Consider the following 22,705-nt stretch of genomic DNA (forward strand, 5'->3'; position numbering starts at 1 on the left):
AGCTGGGTGATGGAGGAGAGGCATCGATGGAGGATGGTGTGGTCAACCATGTCAAAGGCTGCAGACAGGTCGAGAAGGATGTGCAGGGATAGTTTACCACGGTCACAGTCACGTAGGATGTAATTTGTGACTTTGATGAGGACTGTTTCAGTAAACCTGATTAGGGCGGAAACCTGATTGGAGGGATTGAAACATGGAATTGCTGGGAAGTTGGGCATGGATTTGTGTGGTGTCCCACAGGGATCTATTTTGGGGCCTCAACTATGCACTATATTTATTAACAATTTGGATGAAGGGATAGAGAGCCACGTATCCAAGTTTGCTGATGACATAAAGATAGGTGACATTGTTAGCCGTGTAGATGGAAGCATAAAATTACAAAGATATTCATAGATTAAGTGAGTGGGCAAAACTGGGCAAATGGATTTCAATGCAGGTAAGTGTCCAGGGCCCCAAACACCCCTTCCAGGTGAAACAGCGATTTACTTGTACTTTTTGCAATCTAGTATACTGTATTTGCTGCTCAAGATGTGGTCTCCTCTACATTGGGGAGACCAAGCGCAGATTGGGTGACTGCTTTGCGGAACACCTCCGTTCAGTCCGTAAGGGTGACCCCGAGCTTCCGGTCGCCTGTCATTTTAATTCACCGCCCCATTCCCACTCGAACCTCACCGTCCTCGGCCTCTTGCATTGTTCCACGGAAGCTCACCGTAAACTCGAGGAACAGCACCTCATCTTCCGATTAGGCACTTTACAGCCTTCCGGACTCAATATCGAGTTCAACAATTTCAGATCATAACCTCAGCCCCTATTACATTTTTACTTATATCTTTTATCCGCACTTTTGTTTTGGCCCTTTCCCCCCCCCCTTTTTTTTCTCTCCCACATGGCAGCTGTCTCCCATTCTGCCAGCGCATTTCACACCTAATCTAGAGCCGTCTTTTGTCTCCACTAGTCCTATCACCATCTCGTCTCATTTTGAATAACTCTTAATGTCTCTTCACTTCTCTTTTGTTCTCTCCCAGCCCCCATACTGGCCTTTTAATCTATTTCATTTCCTGTGCTTCTTCAGTCTTGACAAAGGGTTTACCCGAAACGTTGACTCTATTTTCTCTCCACGGATGTTGCTTGGCCTGCTGAGTTTTTCCAGCATTTTCTGTTGTTATTTCAGATTTCCAGCATCTGCAGTATTTTGCTATCGTAAGTGTGAGGTCATTCACTTTGGATCAAAAAAGATCAGAGTACTTTCTAAATGGTGAAAAGCTAGAAACAGTGGAGGTCCACAGAGACTTAGGGGCCCATGTACATCGATCATTAAAATGTCATGGACGGGTACAGATAATTCTCAAAAAGGCTAATGGAATGCTGGCCTTTATATCTAGAGGACTAGAATACAAGGGGGTAGAAGTCTTGCTACAGCTATACAAAGGCCTGGTGGACCACACCTGGAGTACTCTGTTCAGGTCTGAGCACCACGCCTTAGGAAGGATAGATTCGCCTTGGAGCATAGATTTACTACATTCGAGATTTATGTGAATGATACCTGGACTCCAAGATTAAATTATGAGGAGAGGCTATGAGGAGAGGTTGTATTCCCTGGAATTTAGAAGGTTAAGGGGTGATTTGATCAAAATTTTCAAAAACTGATGATAGATAGAGAGAAACTATTTCCGCTGGTTGGAGAGTCTAGGAGTCGAGGACATAGCCTAAAAGTTAGAGCCAAACATTTCAGGAGTGAAGTTAGGAAACATTTCTACACGCAAAGGGTGGTAGAAGTTTGGAACTCTCTTCCGCAAATGGCAGTTGATGCTAGATCAATTGTTAATTTTACTTCTGAGATTGATAGATTTTTGTTAGCCAAAGGTATTAAGGGATATGGGGCAAAGACAGGTATATGGGGTTAGGTTACAGATCAGCCATGATCTCATTAAATGGCAGAACAGGCTCCAGGGGCTAAATGGCTTACTCCAGTTCCTATGCTCCAATTTTGGAGGCGACAATACATTCAGGGACTTTGAAGAGAAAAGGGAGGTTGGAGATTGGGCGGTAGCTTGCAGGGACAGAGGGGTCAAGGTGGGTTTTCTAAGGAGAGGGTTAATGACGGCAGATTTGAAGGGGGCGAGGGCGCGACAGCACCCGAGGAGAGGGAACTGTTAACAATATCAGCTAACATGGGGGCCAGGTTGGAGGGAGTAGGGTCGAGGGAGCAGGAGGTGCATCTCATGGATGAGGTGAGCTCAAGAGTCCATGATGGGAAATAGGAGAGAAACTAGAGAAAGATGCGAGTTCAGGGCTAGGGCAGGGGGGAACCTATGGGAAGTTTGCCCCGGTGGGCTAGGGGAAGGGAGGGAAGCGGCGGAGGCAGCTGTGTGGATGGTCTCAATCTTAGAGACAAAGAGGTTCATGAGAACCTCGCACTTGTTGGAGGTGAGGGTGGAGGAGGCAGTGGAGAGGGGTTTAAGAAGACCGTTTGCAGTGGAGAAGAGAAGCCGGGGGTTATCTTTGCATTCTAGGATGATCCTGGAACATTGAGCACCAGAATCCTTATAATTCCTCGTCAAAAATGAATTATTTTATTTAGAAATCAATGAATGTATTGTTATTTGGATATCCTATATACAGAGTGAACACTATGGGGGTGATTTTAGCTCAGGTGCGAGCTGTTGTCGTGTTATCCGAATTTTGTGTTTCCCACACGAATCTAAACGGATGTGGGAGATTGATGCAATTTTAACTCAGTTGGCCAATTGATTTCCAACGTGTGCGAAGCCTTTGCAAGGGGGGTTTTCATGACTAAAAGTCCCCTCCGATGACATTATCATTGCTGCTGCACTTAAGGTCCACAGCAAGCCTTGCTCCTTCTGCAGGCTTCCAAGCTTCCTCCATTTGGTATCAGAGGAACCTGCAGGAGAGATGACAAGCGGGAGGGCAAGAGCAGCTTCTCGCTTTGTCGAGGCAGCACTTCAGGCACTGGTGGATGGAGCTAGGGCCAACAGGGAGGTCCTGTTCCCTTCATCAGGGAGGAAGAGGCCTTCCACTCAGACCAAGGCTGTGTGGATGCAGGTGGCTGAGGAGGTCAATTCCTTGGGAGTCAACCGCAGAACCTGGACACAGTGCAGGAAAAGATTTCATGACTTTCAGCGCACTGGAAAAGTGAGTATGAATTTCCCATCACCCTCAAGCTGATCCCCATTGCCTTTCCTCACCAGCACTCAGCTTCAGCAATCTCTTCCTCCACATCCCACTTGGCACTGATATCCATGCACCCTTACCCATTCCCTCTCTCTCTATGCTCACATTCACACAACTATTCCACCATGCAGCCCTCACACTCCCTCTCACTCTAATGCTTTGAACACAACTGACAACACACACGGAGGGCCCTTGGTCTTGCAACCTCACTTCATCTTTGTCTCCTTCTAAGTATCTATGCTATGCAATCTCTACACTCCTTCATTCTCACTCAACCTCCACTTGTCTCCCTCATTGCAGGAAAAGAGAGCTCACAACAGGAGAGCGCAAGCCAGGACAGGAGGAGGGCCACCCTCAATAGCCCACCTGACCCCCTGAGGAAATCATTGGTATTGAGGATGATTCGCGCATGGGGGACGGACAGACGGGTGCAACACAGCAAGCTGGTGACTGAAAAGTTTCCCATCTCTCTCTTTGACATTGCATGAGTCGCTGATAATGATTGTCAAGCTGCGACAGATGGACTTATGAGCATCTGCAAAAAGCTATGTGCATGTAGCCTTGGCATCACGTCTGTAACTCTTTACTTTACTCCCCCACAGGACCATCACAAGCATCTGTCCCCCCCTAGCCAGGAAGGAGAGGCTGAGCAGCCAGACTCCTCAGAGGAAGCTGCAACCTCTGAGGGCACAGCATCAGCAGAATTCTGCGCACCCAGCACCAGCGCAGACACTCGCACCTCAGCGGGACCTTCAGGACATAGAGTAGTGTTGTCACCTGGTGTATCACAGCTCACAAGTGAGCATCAGCAGATTGTGGAGACAGGGACAGCAGTGGAGAGTCCTAGTCGGAGGGCGCAGGACTCTGCCAGCTCGGCTCAGCAGCATGTCAACCCTCTGCCCCTGGGTCCATCCATGAGATCAGCGGTGATGGAATTCCAGGCACAGATGCAGGAGTCTCTGGCAGGTTTTGTCTCTAGGGTCACTGTGAGTGTGGAGCGAATGGAGGAGTCCATAGCGACCATGAGCAGAGCCTTTGTGGAGTCATTGGCGCATGAACGCATCAACACATGAACGCATCAACATAGAAAGGATGGCTACCTCCGTGTTAAGGCTGGCTACCGTGCAGGAGAGGATGGCTATGGTAGAGGAGAGGAGGGCTACGGCCATGGAGGAGCTTAGTCACCAGGGTATGGAAAACATGGTCATTGTTTAGATTAGAATGGCATCTCTTGAGGAGCGATGGGCATCTATTGAACAGAGAAACCAGACCTTCATGGAAGTCCTTCCGAGTAGGACTGCCATTGCAGATACGGGTCCCCATGGCCCCCCTGATGTGCAGCATGGTGCTCTCCAGCCACTTGCAGACCTGACCCATGAGAGGGAGGTTGGTGGCAGACCTCGAGGAAGTGGGGGCTCCTCTCCAAGCGCTCACACTTCCATGCCACTGCAGAGCCCTCGGTCAGAGTCCCACCGGAGTCCACACCCAAGTGAGATAGGCGTCTCAACCCCTGCACAGCTGCAGGAGCAGCAGACTGTTGACGAGCCCTCACAGGCTCGCAACCCCAGAGGACGCCCGCCAAAGGTGTCGAGACAGTAGCGGCAGGAAAGTGAGCAAGGGGCCTCCACATCTGCTGAAGCCACAGGTAAAGCACTACTTAGGAGCACGCGTAAGAGGAAAATTCTGCACAAGTAGTCACAAGGGTAGTCACTTGGGTGAAATGTGTTTATTGTAAAAATGCCATCAGTTGGTTCTTGTACATAAAAATTCTGATGGCAACTGTTGCAGTTTTGGCGTGTGTCATTTCACGAATGGGACTTTCATATTGAGGGCTTAGGATTACTTGCACTTGTCAGTATGCTGGTCAAATAGCTAGGAATCCGCAGGGTCTTGGCCATTGTCGATGCTCAGGTAAGAAGCTGCGAAGCAGAAGTGTTTGATTGACTAGGCTAAGCAAATCTGGCCAGGATGAATGCGTTCCTTGCATCCCGGGCAGCAATGTTCTCGCGTAATACTGCCACTGGTTGATGGGCCTCTGCAGGATCTTCGTTTTCGCCCTCCTCTGAGGAGGAGGAGGAGGAGGATATGTGAGGAGCCACTCGGTCCTAAGGAATCTGTAAGCCACGACGCTGTGCCATGTTGTGAAGTACACAGCAAACCACGACGATTCTGGAGACCCTGGCTGCTGAGTACTGTAGGGCTCCACCTGATCTATCCAGGCATCTGAAGCGCATCTTCAGCAAACCGATGGTTTGCTCGATAATGGATCTGATGGAAATGTGGCTGGAGTTGTAGCGCTCCTCAGCTTCGTTGGCTGGCCTCCTCAACGGTGTCATTAGCCACGTCCTCGGGATAGCCCTTGTCTCCAAGTAGCCATCCGTTAAGTTGGTCTGGCAGACTGAATAGTGGAGGCACACTAGACTGGCACAGTATGAAGGAGTCATGGCAACTGCCAGGGTACATGGCACAAACATGCAAAATTTCCTTCTTGTGGTCACACACCAGCTGAACATTGAGGGAGTGGAAGCCCTTGCGGTTGACAAAAATACCTGGATTGCGATGGGTTGCCCTAAGGGCCACATGTGTGCAGTCAACGATGCCCTGCACCCTTGGAAAGCCTGCCAGATTAGCTAATGCAACCGCTCGCGCCGTGACACTTGCTCGATCCTTGGTGAAATGGATGTGATTGTGCGCGAGGGCAAAGAGGGCATCGGTTACCTGCGTGATGCAAGTGTGTGCGGCCGCCTGGGAGATGCCGCTGATGTCTGCTGCTGATCCCTGGAATGAGCCTGAGGCAAAAAAAGTTGAGTGCGGTGGTGACTTTGATGGCCACTGGTAATGGTTGTCCACCTGGTCCTCTGGGCAGCAGGTCTTGCTGTAGCATTGCGCAGATGTCAGTCACTACCTCTTGTGAAAGTCGGAGCCGCCTTTGGCACTGCTGCTCAGACATGTTGAGGTAGCTAACCCTGCATCTGTAGACCCTGTTTGGGGGGTACCTCCTGCGCCGACGGGCTTCCAGGCGCTGGCCCCTTCTGGCCTGTGCAGCTTCAGGTGGGTGAGAATCAGCCTGGCGCTCCTGCTGCTGCTGTTGCTGCTGTTGTTCCTGGTTCTGCTGGTGCCACGGCTGGCGCTCGAGCTCCTCTAATGCCCAGATGGGAAGGAAATAAATGGCTCCCATGCTTCTGGTATATGCCTCCGTTGAGGAAGCGCTGAGTGAAGGTGGCGAGAGGGGTTTCCCAGGAGGTCACAATGGAAATGGGTGTGAGGCACCAACCTTCCACAGGTGTGGTTAAGCCTGGTAAATGTTGCCCCAGACCTGAGACCACGAAGTCCTGCCACCTGCAAATCATGGCTGATCAAATCTCAACATTAATGGTTGACCTGCTGTTGATAGTCACCAATGCAATAGTGTTCCCGCCAGGTTTCACATTTGTGTTTCCCACCAGGCGTGTTTTACGTGGGAAAAGGGTTAAATTTGCAAGGGCCTGTTAAAATAGGATTATCGAGGCCATTTAGTGGTAATTAAGGGCCTTAAAGACCAGTACCACCTGTTGGATGCGGGACGGAGTCGGGACCATCAGACACGCCTGAGTTAAAATTGCTCGGAGTCGGGAACCAGGCGGGGGGGGGGGGTCCCGCCCGCCATTTTTTGCGATTTTAACACCCCGCCCACCTCAAAGCCCAATGAAAATTGAGGCCCATGTCTGTTATAATGACAGAAAACGCTGGAAAAACTCAGCAGGCCAGGCAGCATCTGTGGAGAGAGAAACAGAGTTAATGTTTCAGGTCGAAGACCTTTCGTCAGAACTGGAAAAAAGCAGGAAATGGAATAGATTTTAAAGCAAGTTTAGGGGCTGGGAAAAGGGGGAGGGGATGAAAGAACAAAAGGGAAGGTCAGTGATAGGATAGAAAGCAGGAGAGATTAAGAGACATTAAGAGATATTCAAAGCAGGGGAAGGTGGTAATGAGACAGGCTAAGGAACAAAGGATGGCTCTAGATGAAGTGTGAATTGCGCTGGCAGAATGAAGGACAGCTGCCATGTGGGAGGGAAGAAAAAAAGGGCCAAACAAAAAGTGTGGATAAAAAAATATATATATATGTATATATATATATATAATATATATGTGTGATAGTGGCCGAGGTTACGATCTGAAATTGTTGAACTCTATGTTGAGTCCAGAGGGCTCTGTTATATTAGGATCATCATGACATTATAAACTGAGCTATTACTTCCTAAGATTACCACTCACTCTTTAAAAACAAGAAAAGCCTTTTATGCTAATGTGTTGCATCTAAGTATTAAACCACTGATTAAAGTGGTTATTCGCAGCAACACCATTGTAGATTTACTGTCAAACCTGTCCTCTGCACTGAAACTGATATTATATTACTTCCCTCACAGAATCATCCATAAAAATGGCTACACAGACCAGGAATGTATGGAATTTAAAGCTATCATTTATAGCAACACTGTACAGTCCATGCTGGCAATTGTGCGGGCAATGTCCTTATTAGGAATTGGCTATCAAGACCCAGGCAGGAAAGTAAGTCATTATTTTCACTGTGAGTAATGTTCAAGGCTAACGTAGATAACACCAATTACAATACTTTCTTAAATGAAAGTAAAATTGCTCTTCTTTACTCATTTTTTTTTTTAGTGTTCTTCTCACTACTCACTTCACAGTTATTTGCAAATTCTCTGCCTGGTTTCACACTATAGACTTGGGTATTGTTGTCCCACAGGAGCAGGGTGACAACTACAACTCCCACAATCCATTTCTCTTTCACACATAGGGTGAAACTTTCAACTTTGGTGGGCGAAAGCCAGGCGAGTGGGCAGTTAAAAACGAGCAGGTTTCTAACCCACTCAGATCCCAACCATTTTCAGTTGAGGGTTTTGCCGGAGGGTGAGGGGCCCACCTAAAGAAGATGGGAGCCTCAAATTTATGAAAATCAGGGTCCTGTTACATCCATAAGACCCTAGTGCAATTTTAACCGGGGCCTGAGCAGGGAAACTGCGACGGCATTCCCGCTTGGCAGAAGCAGGTCTGAAGACAGAAGAAGCCCTTCTGATAGTCTATATCTTTCTTTGTGAGGCCAGGAGGAGCAGGAGTTCTTCTCAGGGCCCCACAAGTAAAGTCGCTGCCTCCCTTGCCACGGTCTCCCCATCCCTCCCAATATCCCCTCCCTGCCACTTACTTGGGGGTCACCCGACCTTCATCTGCTAGCAGCCGTTCTACACCCTGATCACGCTCGTTCCTGGTTAGAAGGGGACCAGCGGCACTAAAATGAGGCCCAGGACTTGAAATACCGCAGGGCCTAAAATTTAGGTCAGCAAGTGCGTTTCCCACTAGTTCCGTCCCCTCCCCCTCCCCAACGTGAAGCCAACTCCAGGTTAAAAATGTTGTGTCTTCAGCAGTGTCATTCGCTCACAACACTTGATAAAATTTGAATTTCTTCAGCAGAGCTGAATGGTTCTATTTACTGTATCTTTTCTTCTTTTTCGAATCACATCTGTGCAATCACCTGAAACCAGTAAAAGGAATTGGCTTTTAAATTGGGCACTTTTATCTTTTTTCAAACTGGCTTCATATCAACCATCAGCAGAAAGAAGATTAATTTTTTTTTTTAAATCCTGTATTTCAATTTGACTACCCAATAAAGAATAGACTGTGGGATGGCAACCTTACCACGATAAATCATTGGAGTTAGAGTGGAATTAAGGTTCTGCATATTTCTGCAATGAAGTCGTTGGGTGAGCCGGGCACCAAAATTGGGGGAAAATCAGCACTGTTTTGTTTAATTTATTAGCAGCTAATCCACTGAAACATCTGTAACGTTAATCTCGGGGGAGGGGAAAGCAGGATCTTTCATTGTTAAACGTGACAGTGTTATGAACTGAACATAGTTTTCTGCTGATTGACAGCGGTAACACTTTAAAATCTTATGGTTTATATGCAGTGCAAGGATTCTTCTAAACTGCCACAATAACTCCATCTGCTACAACTCTTTGGCAGCTCCATTTTAAAACCATCCATCTTAGTAGCTTCAGTCGTTAAGACTTTCCATTTAGGACCATTGAGCCAAGTAATTGTACAACACAGAAGGAAACCATTCAGCTCACCTGTGCTAGTTCTTTGAGAGAAACAATCTAAATCAATCCCATCGCCCTGTATCTTTTTCTGCTTCAAATGTTTTATCAGATTGAGTAGTTTTGTGATGCACACTGTCCTCCATTTAGAACTAGATTGAGATGAATGAAGCATGTTAAATTTAAGATCCTTAACTGTCAAATGGTCAAGTCTTTCATCTCATCTGTAAAATGCTCTCAACAAATTATTCCATAAATTTGATTCCTCTGGATTATATCCCAAATCGTGCAGTTTAAAGATTTACTAATTCACAATACCACTCAAGCCGCTTTGATTATGTTTTATTCAAACTAACATAAGAAAAGGCTCATTGTTGCTCTTGCAAATTAGCTGTGAAAGCTTACTCCTTCTGTTGATCGATGCACCTACATTATTCACATCACACAAATTGTCATTCACTTCCCAAGATCGTCATCTCATCACAAAAATGACATTGGGTTGCTTGTGCAAGATATTTTCCTGACACATGTTTCTTATGAGCTTCTTCAGTCTCTAAAATGACCACGATCCTACTTTAAAGATTCAGGATAGATTTTTTAAAAGGTTAAGTGAACTGTTGAACTCTCCAGATAAGTGTCACATTGCGCAGTCAACTGAAGAATGAGACTCTGTTCTAGAGAATCTATTTTACACGTTATCACATACTTTTTCAAGTAAGATCACAGTATATCCAGCTTTTTCTGTGAGAGGGCAGTTTTTTTCTTCTGGTATACACTGAAACATTTTTAATTTAGGTTGCCGAAGCAACGAAACAATTGAAGTAAGATGTTTTCTGCAGGTGTGCTCCAAACGACTAAAATAGAAATGCGTTTTATTTTGTTTCTCAAGTATTACCAAAGCTTTTGAACAGAACAGGGGTTTTAAAGTTGCCTTCGTTCTAGGATCAACAGAAAGTCTATTCCTCACATTACTGTTAGTGGGAGCTTGCTGTGCGCAAATTGGCTGCTGCGTTTCCTACATTACAACAGTGGCTACACTTCAAAAGTACTTCATTGGCTGTAAAGTCCTGAGGTCTATGTAAATGCAAGTCCTTTTTCTTTTCAAATTGTATTCCAAGCACAGCCGATTATTTTTCAATCTTCTATGTAATTGAAAACAAGGGGCTGATAATATGATGCTGAGTGCCCAAAGTGCTGATGTGCACCTTCCACAAGCGACACCTGTGTCAACCTATTAAACTAACACAGCCTTAAAAAGGCTACCATCTCAAAAAACTGAAAATCTTCACATATTTTGGTTCATTTTGTCCCTGGGTTTTCTTTTCAGTCAGCAGTGTTACCTGTCATTGACTATGAGAAATACAGAGCTGTTTTCTCTGCCTTGTTGATCTACTTGCTCTGGTAAGCTGTGCTGCAGCTATTGTTCTCGTAAGCCACTGGGATCAGGGGCGGATTAACATGCGGGCCCAGCCAAATATAGGGCTTTCTGTAAAACGCACCATAACTAGGGTTGCCAAACCTCTTAGATTTTCCTGGAGTTTCCAGGAATGAAAGAATAAACTCCTGGGCATTTTACTGCACATTTGTGTTTTAATAGATCTTGGGGGCAGCTGAAGGGGTTGTTGAGGGGCCTTGAATATTCATAAGAACGTAAGAAATAGGAGCAGGAGTAGGCCATTTGGCCCCTCGAGCCTGCTCCGCCATTCAATAAGATCATGGCTGATCTGATCTTGGCCTCAACTCCACTTTCCCGCCCGCTCCCCATAACCCTTGATTCCCCTGTTTTTCAAAAAATCTGACCATCTCCGCCTTGAATATATTCAATGACTCAGCCTCCACAGCTCTTTGGAGTAGAGAATTCCAAAGATTCACAACCCTCTGAGAGAAGAAATTCCTCCTCATCTCCGTTTTAAATGGGCGACCCCTTATTCTGAAACTGTGCCCCCTAGTTCTAGATTCCCCCACGAGAGGAACATCCTCCCTGCATCTACCCTGTCAAGCCCCCTCAGAATCTTATATGTTTCAATAAGATCCCCTCTCATTCTTCTAAACTCCAATGAGTATAGGCCCAACCTGCTCAACCTTTCCTCATAAGGCAACCCCTTCAATTCAGGAATCAACCTAGTGAACCTTTTCTGAACTGCCTCCAATGCAAGTATATCCTTCCTTAAATAAGGAGACCAAAACTGTACGCAGTACTCCAGGTACGATCTCACCTACGCAGTTGTAGCAAGACATTCCTACTTTTATACTCCATTCCCTTGCAATAAAGGCTAATATTCCATTTGCCTTCCTAATTACTTGCTGTACCTGCATGCTAACTTTTTGTGTTTCATGTATGAGGACCCCCAGATCCCTCTGTACCGCAGCATCCTGTAGTCTCTCTCCACTTAAATAATATTTTGCATTTTTATTCTTCCTACCAAAGTGGATAACCTCACATTTTCCCACATTATACTCCATCTGCCAAATTTTTGCCCACTCATTTAACCTATCTACATCCCTTTGCAGACTCTTTGGCCTAGAAATTGAGTGGGGTTAGCGCCCAATTAGCGGCGCTGGAGGGCATTGCGCTGGAATTATAGCCGTTTCTGAAATTGACTTGGGCCTTACCATCGGCGTTAGCCGGTAGCGCTGCGCCGGCACCGATGTCGTCATCGGTGTGTGCAGCGTCCCGGTTGCCGTGGTAACCCGGCCCCAAGCCCAAATTCAGTTGCGCCCGCCTCGCCCGTGGCAGGCGCAACCAACGATTGTGGAAAGGGTTCTTACATGCCTTTGCGCCGGCGCATAAAGGTGGAGCGGCGGCCGGCCGCGTTCCCGGCGGCCGCCTGCCCGCACCTCCCTTCCCGGACTCCTGCATCACCCCCCCCGCGGCCCTGATGTGTGTGTGCTGCGAGCCCGGCACTTCCCCGAGGTGCCGGGCTCAGATGTCGGGGGAATCCGCCGGTCAGTTGTCGGCTGCAGGCAGCTCCTCCTTAACAGAAGGAGGAGGCCTGCAGTTCCCCAGCCTGCCGCACCGCATCGGGTGCCGCAGCGGGGGATTAGCGCCGGAAAACCCAATTGAACGCCCGTTTTGAGGCGCTAAAACCCTCCTTTAGCGCCCGCCACCGTCTGGGCCCGGCGCAACCGAATTTTCGTCGGGCGCTGCCGCATTAACGCTGGCGCAAAATTTCTGGCGCTACAGCCCTGGCGAACCCACAACCCAATTTCTAGGCCTTTGTGTCCTCCTCACAACTTGCTTTCCCACCTATCTTTGTATTGTCAGCAAATTTGGCAACAGTACACTCCGTCCCTTCATCCAAGTCATTAATATAGATTGTAAATAGTTGAGGCCCCAGCACTGATCCCTGTGGCACCCCACTAGTTACAGTTTGCCAACCTGAAAATGACCCATTTATTCCGACTCTCTGTTTTCTGTCAGTTAGCCAATCCTCTATCCATGCTAATATATTACCCCCAACACCATGAGCTCTTATCTTGTGCAGTAACCTTTTATGCGGCACCTTATCGAATGCCTTCTGGAAATCCAAATACACTACATCTACTGGTTCCCCTTTATCCATCCTGCTCGTTACATCCTCAAAGAACTCTAGTAAATTTGTCAAACATGATTTCCCTTTCATAAAACCATGTTGACTTCATGGTGCCCAAGACCTCAAGAATTCTTAATTCGGCTCTGACTAGGATGAACACATCTGCTGTTGGGTGAACAGCAGTGAGCTAGTGCCACTTAGGTAAAGAAAGGAAACGTCAAAAACAATCCAGCTGGGTATTTACAGGATGCAGTCGTACAGTATCATGGGGAGATTGCAGGTATGTTCAATGGTGATTCCCATGAAAAGGGTGCAAGAGTTTTTTTGTTCAAACACGTGCATAACAAGTTCACCTAAAAGTAAAGGACTGACAATCAATTCTAATGCAGCCTCGATTCTTCCTCCTGAAAGGATTCTTCCTTCTAAAGCATTCTTCTTTCCCTATGCAGCAAAAAAATGAACGTGATTTGTGTCCAAGTTACAGTAGAATTGCTTTTCACAACAAAATACAAATAAAATGCTGAGTTATTTAAAAAAAAGTGAAAGTTAAACAAAAGTGTTTTATTAAACAGAAATTGAGTTGAGTACATTTAACTGATGCTGTTATTGAAATGTAGATGGAGGGCATTGCAGCATTATTTTTCAGTGAAACTTTAGTATGTATTAATAGTCATAAAATACTAGAATGGCATTCTTAACCTTCAAGTGTTTCTAGTCAGGCTAATGAAGAGAATCCTTTTAGGCTTTGTAATGGTTAATTAAAGTGTCCAAGGTAAGCCAGCGCAGGAGCCACAACCTTGGTGCACCAGCACTCAGAGTTCCATGGATTTACAGAAGTTGGCACATGTGTACAAACAACTTCTAGGGCATCTTGGGGTGAATCAACCTGGAATGCTGACCGCCATAAAAGTGCACATTTTATAGGAAACCACTGATGTGTAAATCGCACTCCAAGATCCTTGATTGCTCGTGTAAAACAAAATGGACAACCTCTTCTGGCTTGTGGTGTTATGTTACACAGCACATTGCACACCTCAGTTAGTCGAACAGCTGAAACTCGAGACATATTTAGGCCCATTTCTGTGACAATTTACACATATACTTTTTCTTAATATCAAATGATACTGTTCAGAAACAAGACTTATTTTCTTCACTTTTCTTTACAGGAAGATGCGCAGCACCTTTTTAACCTGGCTGATTCAGTAGAGGAAGGGAGCTTGCCAACAGAACTTGTAGAAATCATAGGTAGGCTTTGGAAAGATCCAGGAATTCAGGCCTGCTTTGAGAGAGCTTCAGAGTATCAGCTCAATGATTCTGCCCCATAGTAAGTGACAGCTATATTTTATACTCAAGCAACATAACATGGAAAAATACATGTGTCTAGCGTCATAATAATTAATTTTTTTTAAAGTGAACCAAAATCAGGCCCTTTGAATGCTTAATGCATTTGTATGAGATTGCTTTTCGTACTATCTTAACTAGCCAGTTTAAAATAAATAGGTTAAAGCATCACTTTCTTCATGTTAAGGGTGCTATATAAATGCAGGTTATTATTGCTGCAGAATGAATAGTGATCCAGTTTTATTTACTTTTGCAAAAGAATGGAATACCATTATAAAATCTGTAATTCTACGGTATTGTGTTTTACAGGAAGCTTAGGAAGTGTTTTTTCACAATCATGCAAGGCTCAGTGAGAAATTTGTGAATTAAGAGTGAAGAGCATTGCAATCACTGGTCTCTCTTTGTACCTCATCAGCTACCTCAATTCTCTGGAGAGGCTCACGGCTCTCCAGTATGTCCCATCAGAACAAGATGTCTTACGATCAAGAGTAAAGACAACAGGAATCATTGAGACTCAATTTACATTCAAGGATTTGCACTTCAGGTAATTCTTCAATCTGATAAAGTGAATTACCCAGGTGACCTAATGCTAGATTGCTTCAATTTTTACATATCAACATCTAGTTTAAACCTCACTTTGACTCAACATGTTTCTACTTGCAATCTGTCACAAAATCATTTTCTACCATAAAATGTCAGACTGATTGATATAGATGTTAAAATTATCTTGAATAAAGAGGAACGTGAAGAACAGGGACTTTTCATTGTTGTCAGTATGATCCTAAAATAATTCTAACTTTGGCTCATTATTGTAATGGTCAAAGCAATCGTGACACACCAGTTGTAATCGATTTGAAACTTACTGATGCCTGCGATTTATGATTAACCAAACAATAGAGTAGAGAGGTGATGAATTTCAACAGTTATTAACTGGCCATTTCCCTGGAGTAAGTGCTTCAGAAAAGGGGGAAAATAAGTTGCCACTTTATTTATCATCCCTTTTTACACATGGCTTTGTCCAACTGAACAGCAAAGCAGCACCGCTGCCATTACTCACAGTCCATCCAGCAGGGAGCACTATCATGTGAAGATACATGGAGGTGAGTGCCTGACATGTTGGGAGCCTGAAGAGTTGGAAAAGGCTATTTTTGCAAAACTCCACCTTGGCAGTGCCTACCAAACATTACTTAAACTGCCACAGCGTCCTTGGAGCAAGTGGAAAAGTCAGCCTTTGGGATTTTACATTCTAAAGTGACAGAAAGTGCTTGATGGTCAGTTTTGGCATCTTGGCTCAGTTGGTAACACTATTGCTGCTAAGTTGAACCTAACCGGCCGGGCGTAAAACTGACGGGATCGGATTGGCCGCCCGTTTTAAGTCAATGGAAAGTAAAATCGGGCGGGGTTTTTAAAGAAGGCACTTGATCTGATCCCTGTCCGTTTCCTGCCGGGCGGTTTAAGTTAAAATGACCCCGTGATTCTGAGTCGGAGATTGTGGGTTCAAGTCCCACTCCAGGACTTGAGCACATACGTGGTGAATTTCCATGGGGGTTCTCCTGATCATTTATGCTGTTTCTCCAGCGTTTCCATGGATCTTCTGCCGAAGTTACGGCAGATGATTGAGAGAATCTCCACGGAAATCCACCCCCATTTTCTAGGCTAACACTTCAGTGCAATATTGAGGGAATTGTTGGAGGTGCTATCTTTTGGTTGAGATGTGAAACTTGGGCCTTCTCAGGTGAACATAAAAGATCTCATGGTGCTATTTGAAGAAGAGCAGTGACTTTTCCTGGTCCCTCGACCAACATTTCTCCCTCAATCAACACCAAAAAAAACAACTGGTCATTCGCCTCATTTACCCTCCTTACCTGCCTCTTGACTTGCACCCTACATAAGCTACTATTTGTATAAAGCTCTGCCACCTGCATCCTATCCCAAGTTAAGTCCCACTTCCCTGTCACCTATGTCAACCCAACATCCATTGGTTCAAAACTCCCCCAAATCTGATTTCAGAATTTCTTGTCCTCACCCACAAGGTCTACCATCCTTCAGCCTGATCTGCGAGCATGCAGCCTTTGTACTTCCAACTTTTATCTCTTTTGCATCCCCTTTCCTCCAGTCCACCTTCAGCTGCAGTACCTTCAGTCACCTTGGCCCAGCACTCTCTATCCCGCTCCCTAACCACCTCCACCTTGCGACTCCTCTCCCCTCCTTTCAAAAGCCTGCTCAAAACTTTGACCATGCCTTTGATCTCTTCGCTGTAACTCTTCACCCATCATGCCTCCCTGTCTGGTATCATTTCTGTGAAGTGTTTTTAATGTTGGGGAAATGTTATTAACCAAAACGTTAGTTATTTTAAATGTGTACATGTATTGCACGTACACATTTTGCTTTTGCAAAGCACTGTATTTGTAACAGGGCCCGTGTTAATCCAAACTGTTTGTTAACTGGCTTTACTTCCTGACCATCATATAAGGTTTTCCTAGCCTCAGAATTTCTCAGGGATTCTGCCAGTCTTCTGCTGTAACTTCAGCGGGAGACTGATGAAGCCCCAGCAAAATGGCGGAGTCCCGGTTGTGCCAGGCCTCTGTCATTTCCAGTAGTTTCCTTAATGCTTTGTAAGAGATGGAACTTTTGCCCCCATCCCTTAGGAGGCAGACGATGGACAGGGGATGGACTGAGGGGTGGCAATTCATAAGCTTTAGTCAGGATCTGGCATAGTAGTGGCAGCCCATACATTGAGTGAGAGGAGGCATATCGGCCTCCACAAAGGTGTCTGCGGGCGCCCAAAGTGCTGATTTTTTAAAAAACATTTCATAAATTGGCCCCCTTGCTCAGGGGGGTCAATAATCCATGGGCAGATCTTGGGGGAGGTGGGGAGGGGGGTGTATACTGCCCCCATGGGCAGGCGGCCACCAGAGATATGCCTAAAGTCACGTTTGCAGTTGCCTCACCCTTGAAAGTGAGGTGCCCTCCTGCTAACTTCAGCAGGGTCAGCGATGGAAGGCACCAATGGGCATAATCCTGTTGCAGCCTGAGGAATTACAGTGCCACTCTTTTGGCTGTGCTTACAAAAATCTGGTATTGGATTCTTGACCCACAAGATGGTGCTGTTCAACTCTGTATAGAAAAGGTAAGCGTGCCTTAAGCAGGCAACGCAAAATCCATGTAGTATTTATCATTAATTTATTCTTTGCATCTTTTTCCTCAAACTTCAAAAAATAATTTGAATCTTTGATTTGCAACCAAAGTTTTGATTGTTTTTTTCACCTGATTGAGTAGTTGATATGTGGGACAGAATGAAAACAAAAACAGTTCATGTCATGTCAATGCTTAAAAATATATAGCTGCTCTGCTTTATAACTCTTGAGGCCAAGTTTCCTGCCCCTCTTTCTCCCCCCCCACCCCCCCCCCCCCCCAGTGCTGGACAGAGTAAACTCAGGCCTACAGCCATGCTTTCTGGCTGCTGATGGCGATATCATAGATTATAGAATGATACAGCGCAGAAGGAGGCCATTCGGCTCATCGTGTCTGTGCCAGCTGTTTGAAAGAGCATTCCCATTAGTCCCACTCCCCTGCTCTTTCCCCGTTGCCCTGCAAATTTTTCCTTTCAAGTATTTATCCAATTCCCTTTTGGAAGTTATTATTGAATCTGCTTCTGCCAACCCTATCAGGTAGTACATTCCAGATCATAACAACTTGCTGCATAAATTTTTTTTTCTCATGTCATCTCTGGTTCTTTTGCCAATTACCTTAAATCTGTTTCCTCTGATTACCAACCCTTTTGCCAGTGGAAACAGTTTCTCTTATTTACTCTATCAAAACCTTTCATGATTTTGAACACCTCTCTCAAATCTCCCCTTAACTTTTTCTGCTCCAAGGAGAACAACCCCAGTTTCTCTAGTTGCTCCACCTAACTGAAGCCTCTCATCCCTGGTACGATTCCAGTAAATCTCTTCTACACCCTCTGTAAGGCCTTGACATCCTTCCTAACGTGCGGTGTCCAGAATTGGCCTCAATACTCCAGCTGGGGTCTAACCAGTGTTTTATAATGATTTAGCATAGCTTCCTAACTTTTGTACTCTATGGCTCTGTTTATAAAGCCAAGGATCCCATCTCAACTTGCCCTTCAAAGACTTGTGTATGTACACCTCTAAGTCTCTCTGTTCCTGCACCCCCTTTAAAAATTGTACCATTTACTTTATATTGCTTCTCCTCAGTGAATCACTTCACACTTCTCTGTGTTAAATTTCATCTGCCATGTGTCTGCTCAGTTCACCAGTCTGTCTGTGTCTTCCTGAAGTCTGTTCCTCTCCTCCTCACTAATTACTACATTTCCAAGTTTTGTGTCATCTGCAAACTTTGAAATTACGCCCTGTATATCCAAGTCCAGGCCGCTAATATATATCAAAAAGACCAGTGGTCCCAACACCGACCTCTGGGGGGACATGACTGCACACTTCCCTCCAGTCTGAAAAACAACCGTTCACTACTACTCTCTGATATGATTGTATGCAAACTACGGGCTGGATCTTCCCAGGTCCCACCTACATGTTGCGGGGGGACCCAGGAGACAGTGGGAAACCCGGAAGGTCGGGTTTCCCGGCACGCAGTGGAGTAACTCCAGAGCGTGCGTATGACGTCAGGGGCGGGATCCCTGCCCGGAAGTCAGCCTGATTGACAGGCTGGTTTCTAGTCGTGCGGGGAACTCGGACAAGGAGGCAACAGCAACAGGTAAGTGCTGGGCCCAGAATGGTGGGTGGCTGGGGGGGGTCCAAGGCAGGAGGTGGGGTCCAATTCCCCCCCAGGGGTGGGGGGGTCCGATCCCTGCGGGGTGGGGGGCTGGTGTTCCAGGCCCAGTGGGGGTCTGATCCCTGGTGGGATGGGTCGGATCCCTGACCCTTGGGGGGGGGGGGGGTTGCGGGCTGATGGTGGAGGAGCTTGGGAGGCCAGAAGGAAGCACTCTTGCTCCTCCCGGCCCACAAGCATTGCTCCCTGAGGCTGAGGCTGAGGCCGGCTCATTGCAGCCACTGGGAATCCTGAGCCCCCGGCCACCTGCAGTAAAACCTGTAAAGCAGGTTAAAGTAGAGGCATCAGGCCTCATTATAGTATGTAAATTGCCAACCCGCCTCTTGGCAGTGGGTTGGCAGCCCAGCAACCACCACCTCCCCTCCTGAGTTAAAGGTGAAAGTGGGCGGGTTGGGGTCGGGGTTCACATTTTTTCAACTTTCACTCCCCCCCCCCCCCCCCCCCCCCACCACCACCCACGCCTCCAACCCACCGGCTCTTACCTCAGTAAACTCCGGCCTACCTCTCTGCATTGGGACTGTGTCTACCACAGATGCAGGTATAACTCCCCCTCATTCCTGGGAAGCCCGAGAAATCTTGGGGCAACATAAAGGGGTGCGGAGACTCGGTGAAACAGGCCTGCAGTCCTTTTCCTGAGCTTTGTGCCTGGGGAAATGGCATTCTGTCAAGACAAAGGTCAGAAATAATCAGGCCCCATTTTACTTTTTAAGGATGTGATGAGCTTCACTGATATTTGGTAAGTCTTCCTGTTTTGAAGCATTTGTCACAATCTCACTGAAGACTCATTGGTACTGAAGTGCAATTACTCAACCGATGCAAACTTGTATGGACCTTGCACAAATTGACTGTCGCGTTTCCTACATTACAACACTGACAATACTTCAAAATTACGTAATTGGCTGTAAAACGCTTTGGGACGTCCTGAGGTCATGAAAGCCGCTATATAAATACAAGTCTTTCTTTTTACTAATTGCCGCAGCAATTAAGAAAACAAAAGCTGAGTGACAGCATTCGAGGGAATTTTACGTGCAAATTTCAAGAGCATGCGAGAGCTGGAGTACATTCTATAAAAGCCAGCACATGCCCCGATTTTAACTCTCCTCATGTGGCAAGAATGGTGTAGGAAAGAGCATAAAATGGCGGCCGTGCAGAACCCGCAGCGTTCTCGCCCCCAACGATTTTATTTCTCACATTTTCAGGAGTGTAGAGAGGCGAGTGGGGGCCTCATAAATATTGGATTCTCGGGGTCAGACGATGTAATTTTAACACTGAAATGCATGATTCACACGCCATGTTCGCTGGGGTCAAGATGAGGCCCGGGCGTTAAAATCTCCTGGGCCTCACGCTGTGAAGGGCTGGACGGCTTCCTGTCCGCCCGCAGAACTCCCACTGGGAGTTCAAATTGGGGCTTTTGTATATAATATTTAGTTCCCTTTCCCTATCTGTGTTATGTCCGCTCATTGTTCAATGGGTCAGTCCTACACTCCACCACTGAAAACCATTCAGCAAAGGCTGGAGGTAAATTGGAACGGTTCCCTTTTAAGCATTGATGCACCTGGAATCTGCTGCCAGTCACAACTGTATTACAGTACATTGTTTCATTAGCACTATTGTTTGAATAGTACTTAAACCCTGGACTTCTTGAGAACACAAAAGAGCAATTCCTGGCAGACATGACATCCTGTGCTATTGTAAAAATAAACTTGCTAATGTCTACATTAATAGGTAACAAGGGGCCTCTAATCACCAAGCTATTAATGTCCAGTATGTTAACTTGAGCAGTCTCATCAACAAAAGTGGAAAACACATTTCTTTCACTTGTTTACAGTCAATTATTGACAAATGTTGACTAGTTCAGAAATTCTGTGTAAGTGTAAGTGATAAGCAAAGGGAATAATGATGGGAAATCCCAGTTGAGACGTTACCATGTGAAACCTAAATGTCTGTTGTTCCCACGAACACCCAGAAGGTGTTAATGAAGCAAAATCTTTTGTGTTGGCCAGTTCCTTTTAGTCAACTTTACCATTGTCAACTGATTTACATTTGGTGACTGAAGTTCCAGCCTCAATAATTGTTTTCAGTTAGTGTACCTGTAGTGACTGTTGGACAGTATCACTATTAGAGCAAGTTGAAGCTAGGTTAAAAGGGCAACCGAAGTAGCAGTATCACACAGGCACTACAACAACAACAACTTGTATTTATATATCGCCTTTAACGTAGTAAAACATCCCAAGGCGCTGCCCAGGAGCGATTACCAAACAAGATTTGGCACCGAGCCACATGAGATTTTTGCGCAGGTGACCAAAAGCTCGGTCAAAGAGAGAGGTTTTAAGGAGCGTCTTAAAGGAGGAAAGAGAGGCAGAGGGGTTTAGGGAGGGAATTCCAGAGCTTAGGGCCAAGGCAGCTGAAGGCACGGCCACCAATGGTGGGGCGATTAAAATCGGGGATGCTCAAGAGGCCACAAAGAGGCCGATATTTTAAGTGGGGGCGTTAATGTCCTTAAAATTATAGGTTAGCTTACCTTTTAAAGTAGAAGAGGAATATCATACACATGTGATAGTGTTCATACAGTAATTTCTAAACTATTGGATTCCAACATCGCAATCATTCCTCGCTTCCCGTGCCTCCTAAGTGCTAAATCCCTTACATATTCCTCCTCCTTGCATTCTCTCTGTTCTGAACTTAAGACTCATCACACTATCTCCTCAAAATCATGCTTTCCCAGGAGCTACAAATTGTAGAACTCCATATGTCCCTCAGTCTTCCCTTCCTCCTGCAATCTACAGGCTTTTAAAGAATAGATGCTTGAGTCATCTGCTACTTGAAATATCACTCCTAATCTTTTTAAACTGTGCAGTGTCCTGTATTATAGCCTTGGACCTTCAGCTACATTTCTCATTTTTAAAATATGCCATAACACCCACGATGCTAACATTACAACAGTGACTACACTTTAAAAGTACTTAATTGGCTGTAAAGCACTTTGGGACATCCTGAAATCATGAAAGATGCTATATAAATGCAAGATTTTCTTTCTACATTATTTCCCTGCTAACTTGATAGAAACATGAAGATAGAAATTACTGTTGGCAATAATAGCAGGCAAGTGTTGATGTGACATCCCTTATCTGTTATTTTATTGGAGGTATTAATCTGCTTAAAATAAATAAATAGTACACATTTCAACACATCCATGTCTATCCAGTAATATTATCACCAAATCTAGATATCCGCTTACACCCCATGACTGACCATAGTGTGATGCAAACAGGTTGATAGCAGAGTGAAGAATAGCAGTACAAAGTAATCATATCTGCTTCCTTTCCTCCGATTATATCCAATACCAGTGTTTTCCTCTGATGTGGCTGACACGGTTCATTGTTGGTATGCTTGACTCAGTTGGCAGAAACCTCATCTCTGGATCAGAAGGTTGTGCATTTGAGCACTTGATTTGGGGTAGAAGAGTACTGAGAGAGTACTGCAATGCTGGAGTTGCCAGTATCATCAGTACACCATTCGCCTAGATTCTGTTACAATCCTATCTGATTGTTCTGATTTTTAAGATGGCATTAAAGATCAATGACACTATACAAAGAAGAGCAAAGAGTTCTCCCGGTATCTTGGCCAATGTTACTTCCCCAGTCAATGCAACCTAAAAAAAACAGATTCATTCATTCATTCGTTTATTCCTGGCTGTCTGTGGGACATTGCTGGTGCATAATGAGGCCACATTTTGCTTGC

At 45.7% G+C, this 22,705-nt stretch overlaps 1 protein-coding gene across 2 annotated transcripts in view; it reads left to right on the top strand.

Annotated features, from left to right (window-relative positions):
• The window catches only part of LOC147105731 (guanine nucleotide-binding protein G(t) subunit alpha-3-like), an 85,615-nt gene that overhangs the window by 39,813 nt on the left and 23,097 nt on the right, over positions 1 to 22,705 (top strand). For both annotated transcript variants that reach the window (XM_086010370.1, XM_086010371.1), the window contains exons 3-5: positions 7,596 to 7,737; positions 13,984 to 14,141; positions 14,574 to 14,702. In XM_086010370.1, coding sequence (XP_085866496.1) covers positions 7,596 to 7,737; positions 13,984 to 14,141; positions 14,574 to 14,702 — 429 coding nt within the window. The remainder of the gene's footprint in view (positions 1 to 7,595; positions 7,738 to 13,983; positions 14,142 to 14,573; positions 14,703 to 22,705) is intronic.

This window comes from Somniosus microcephalus, chromosome 17 (genome assembly GCF_052327205.1).
Source record: "Somniosus microcephalus isolate GS21.2 chromosome 17, FLI_Smic_1.0, whole genome shotgun sequence".
Taxonomy (NCBI): Eukaryota; Metazoa; Chordata; class Chondrichthyes; order Squaliformes; family Somniosidae; genus Somniosus; species Somniosus microcephalus.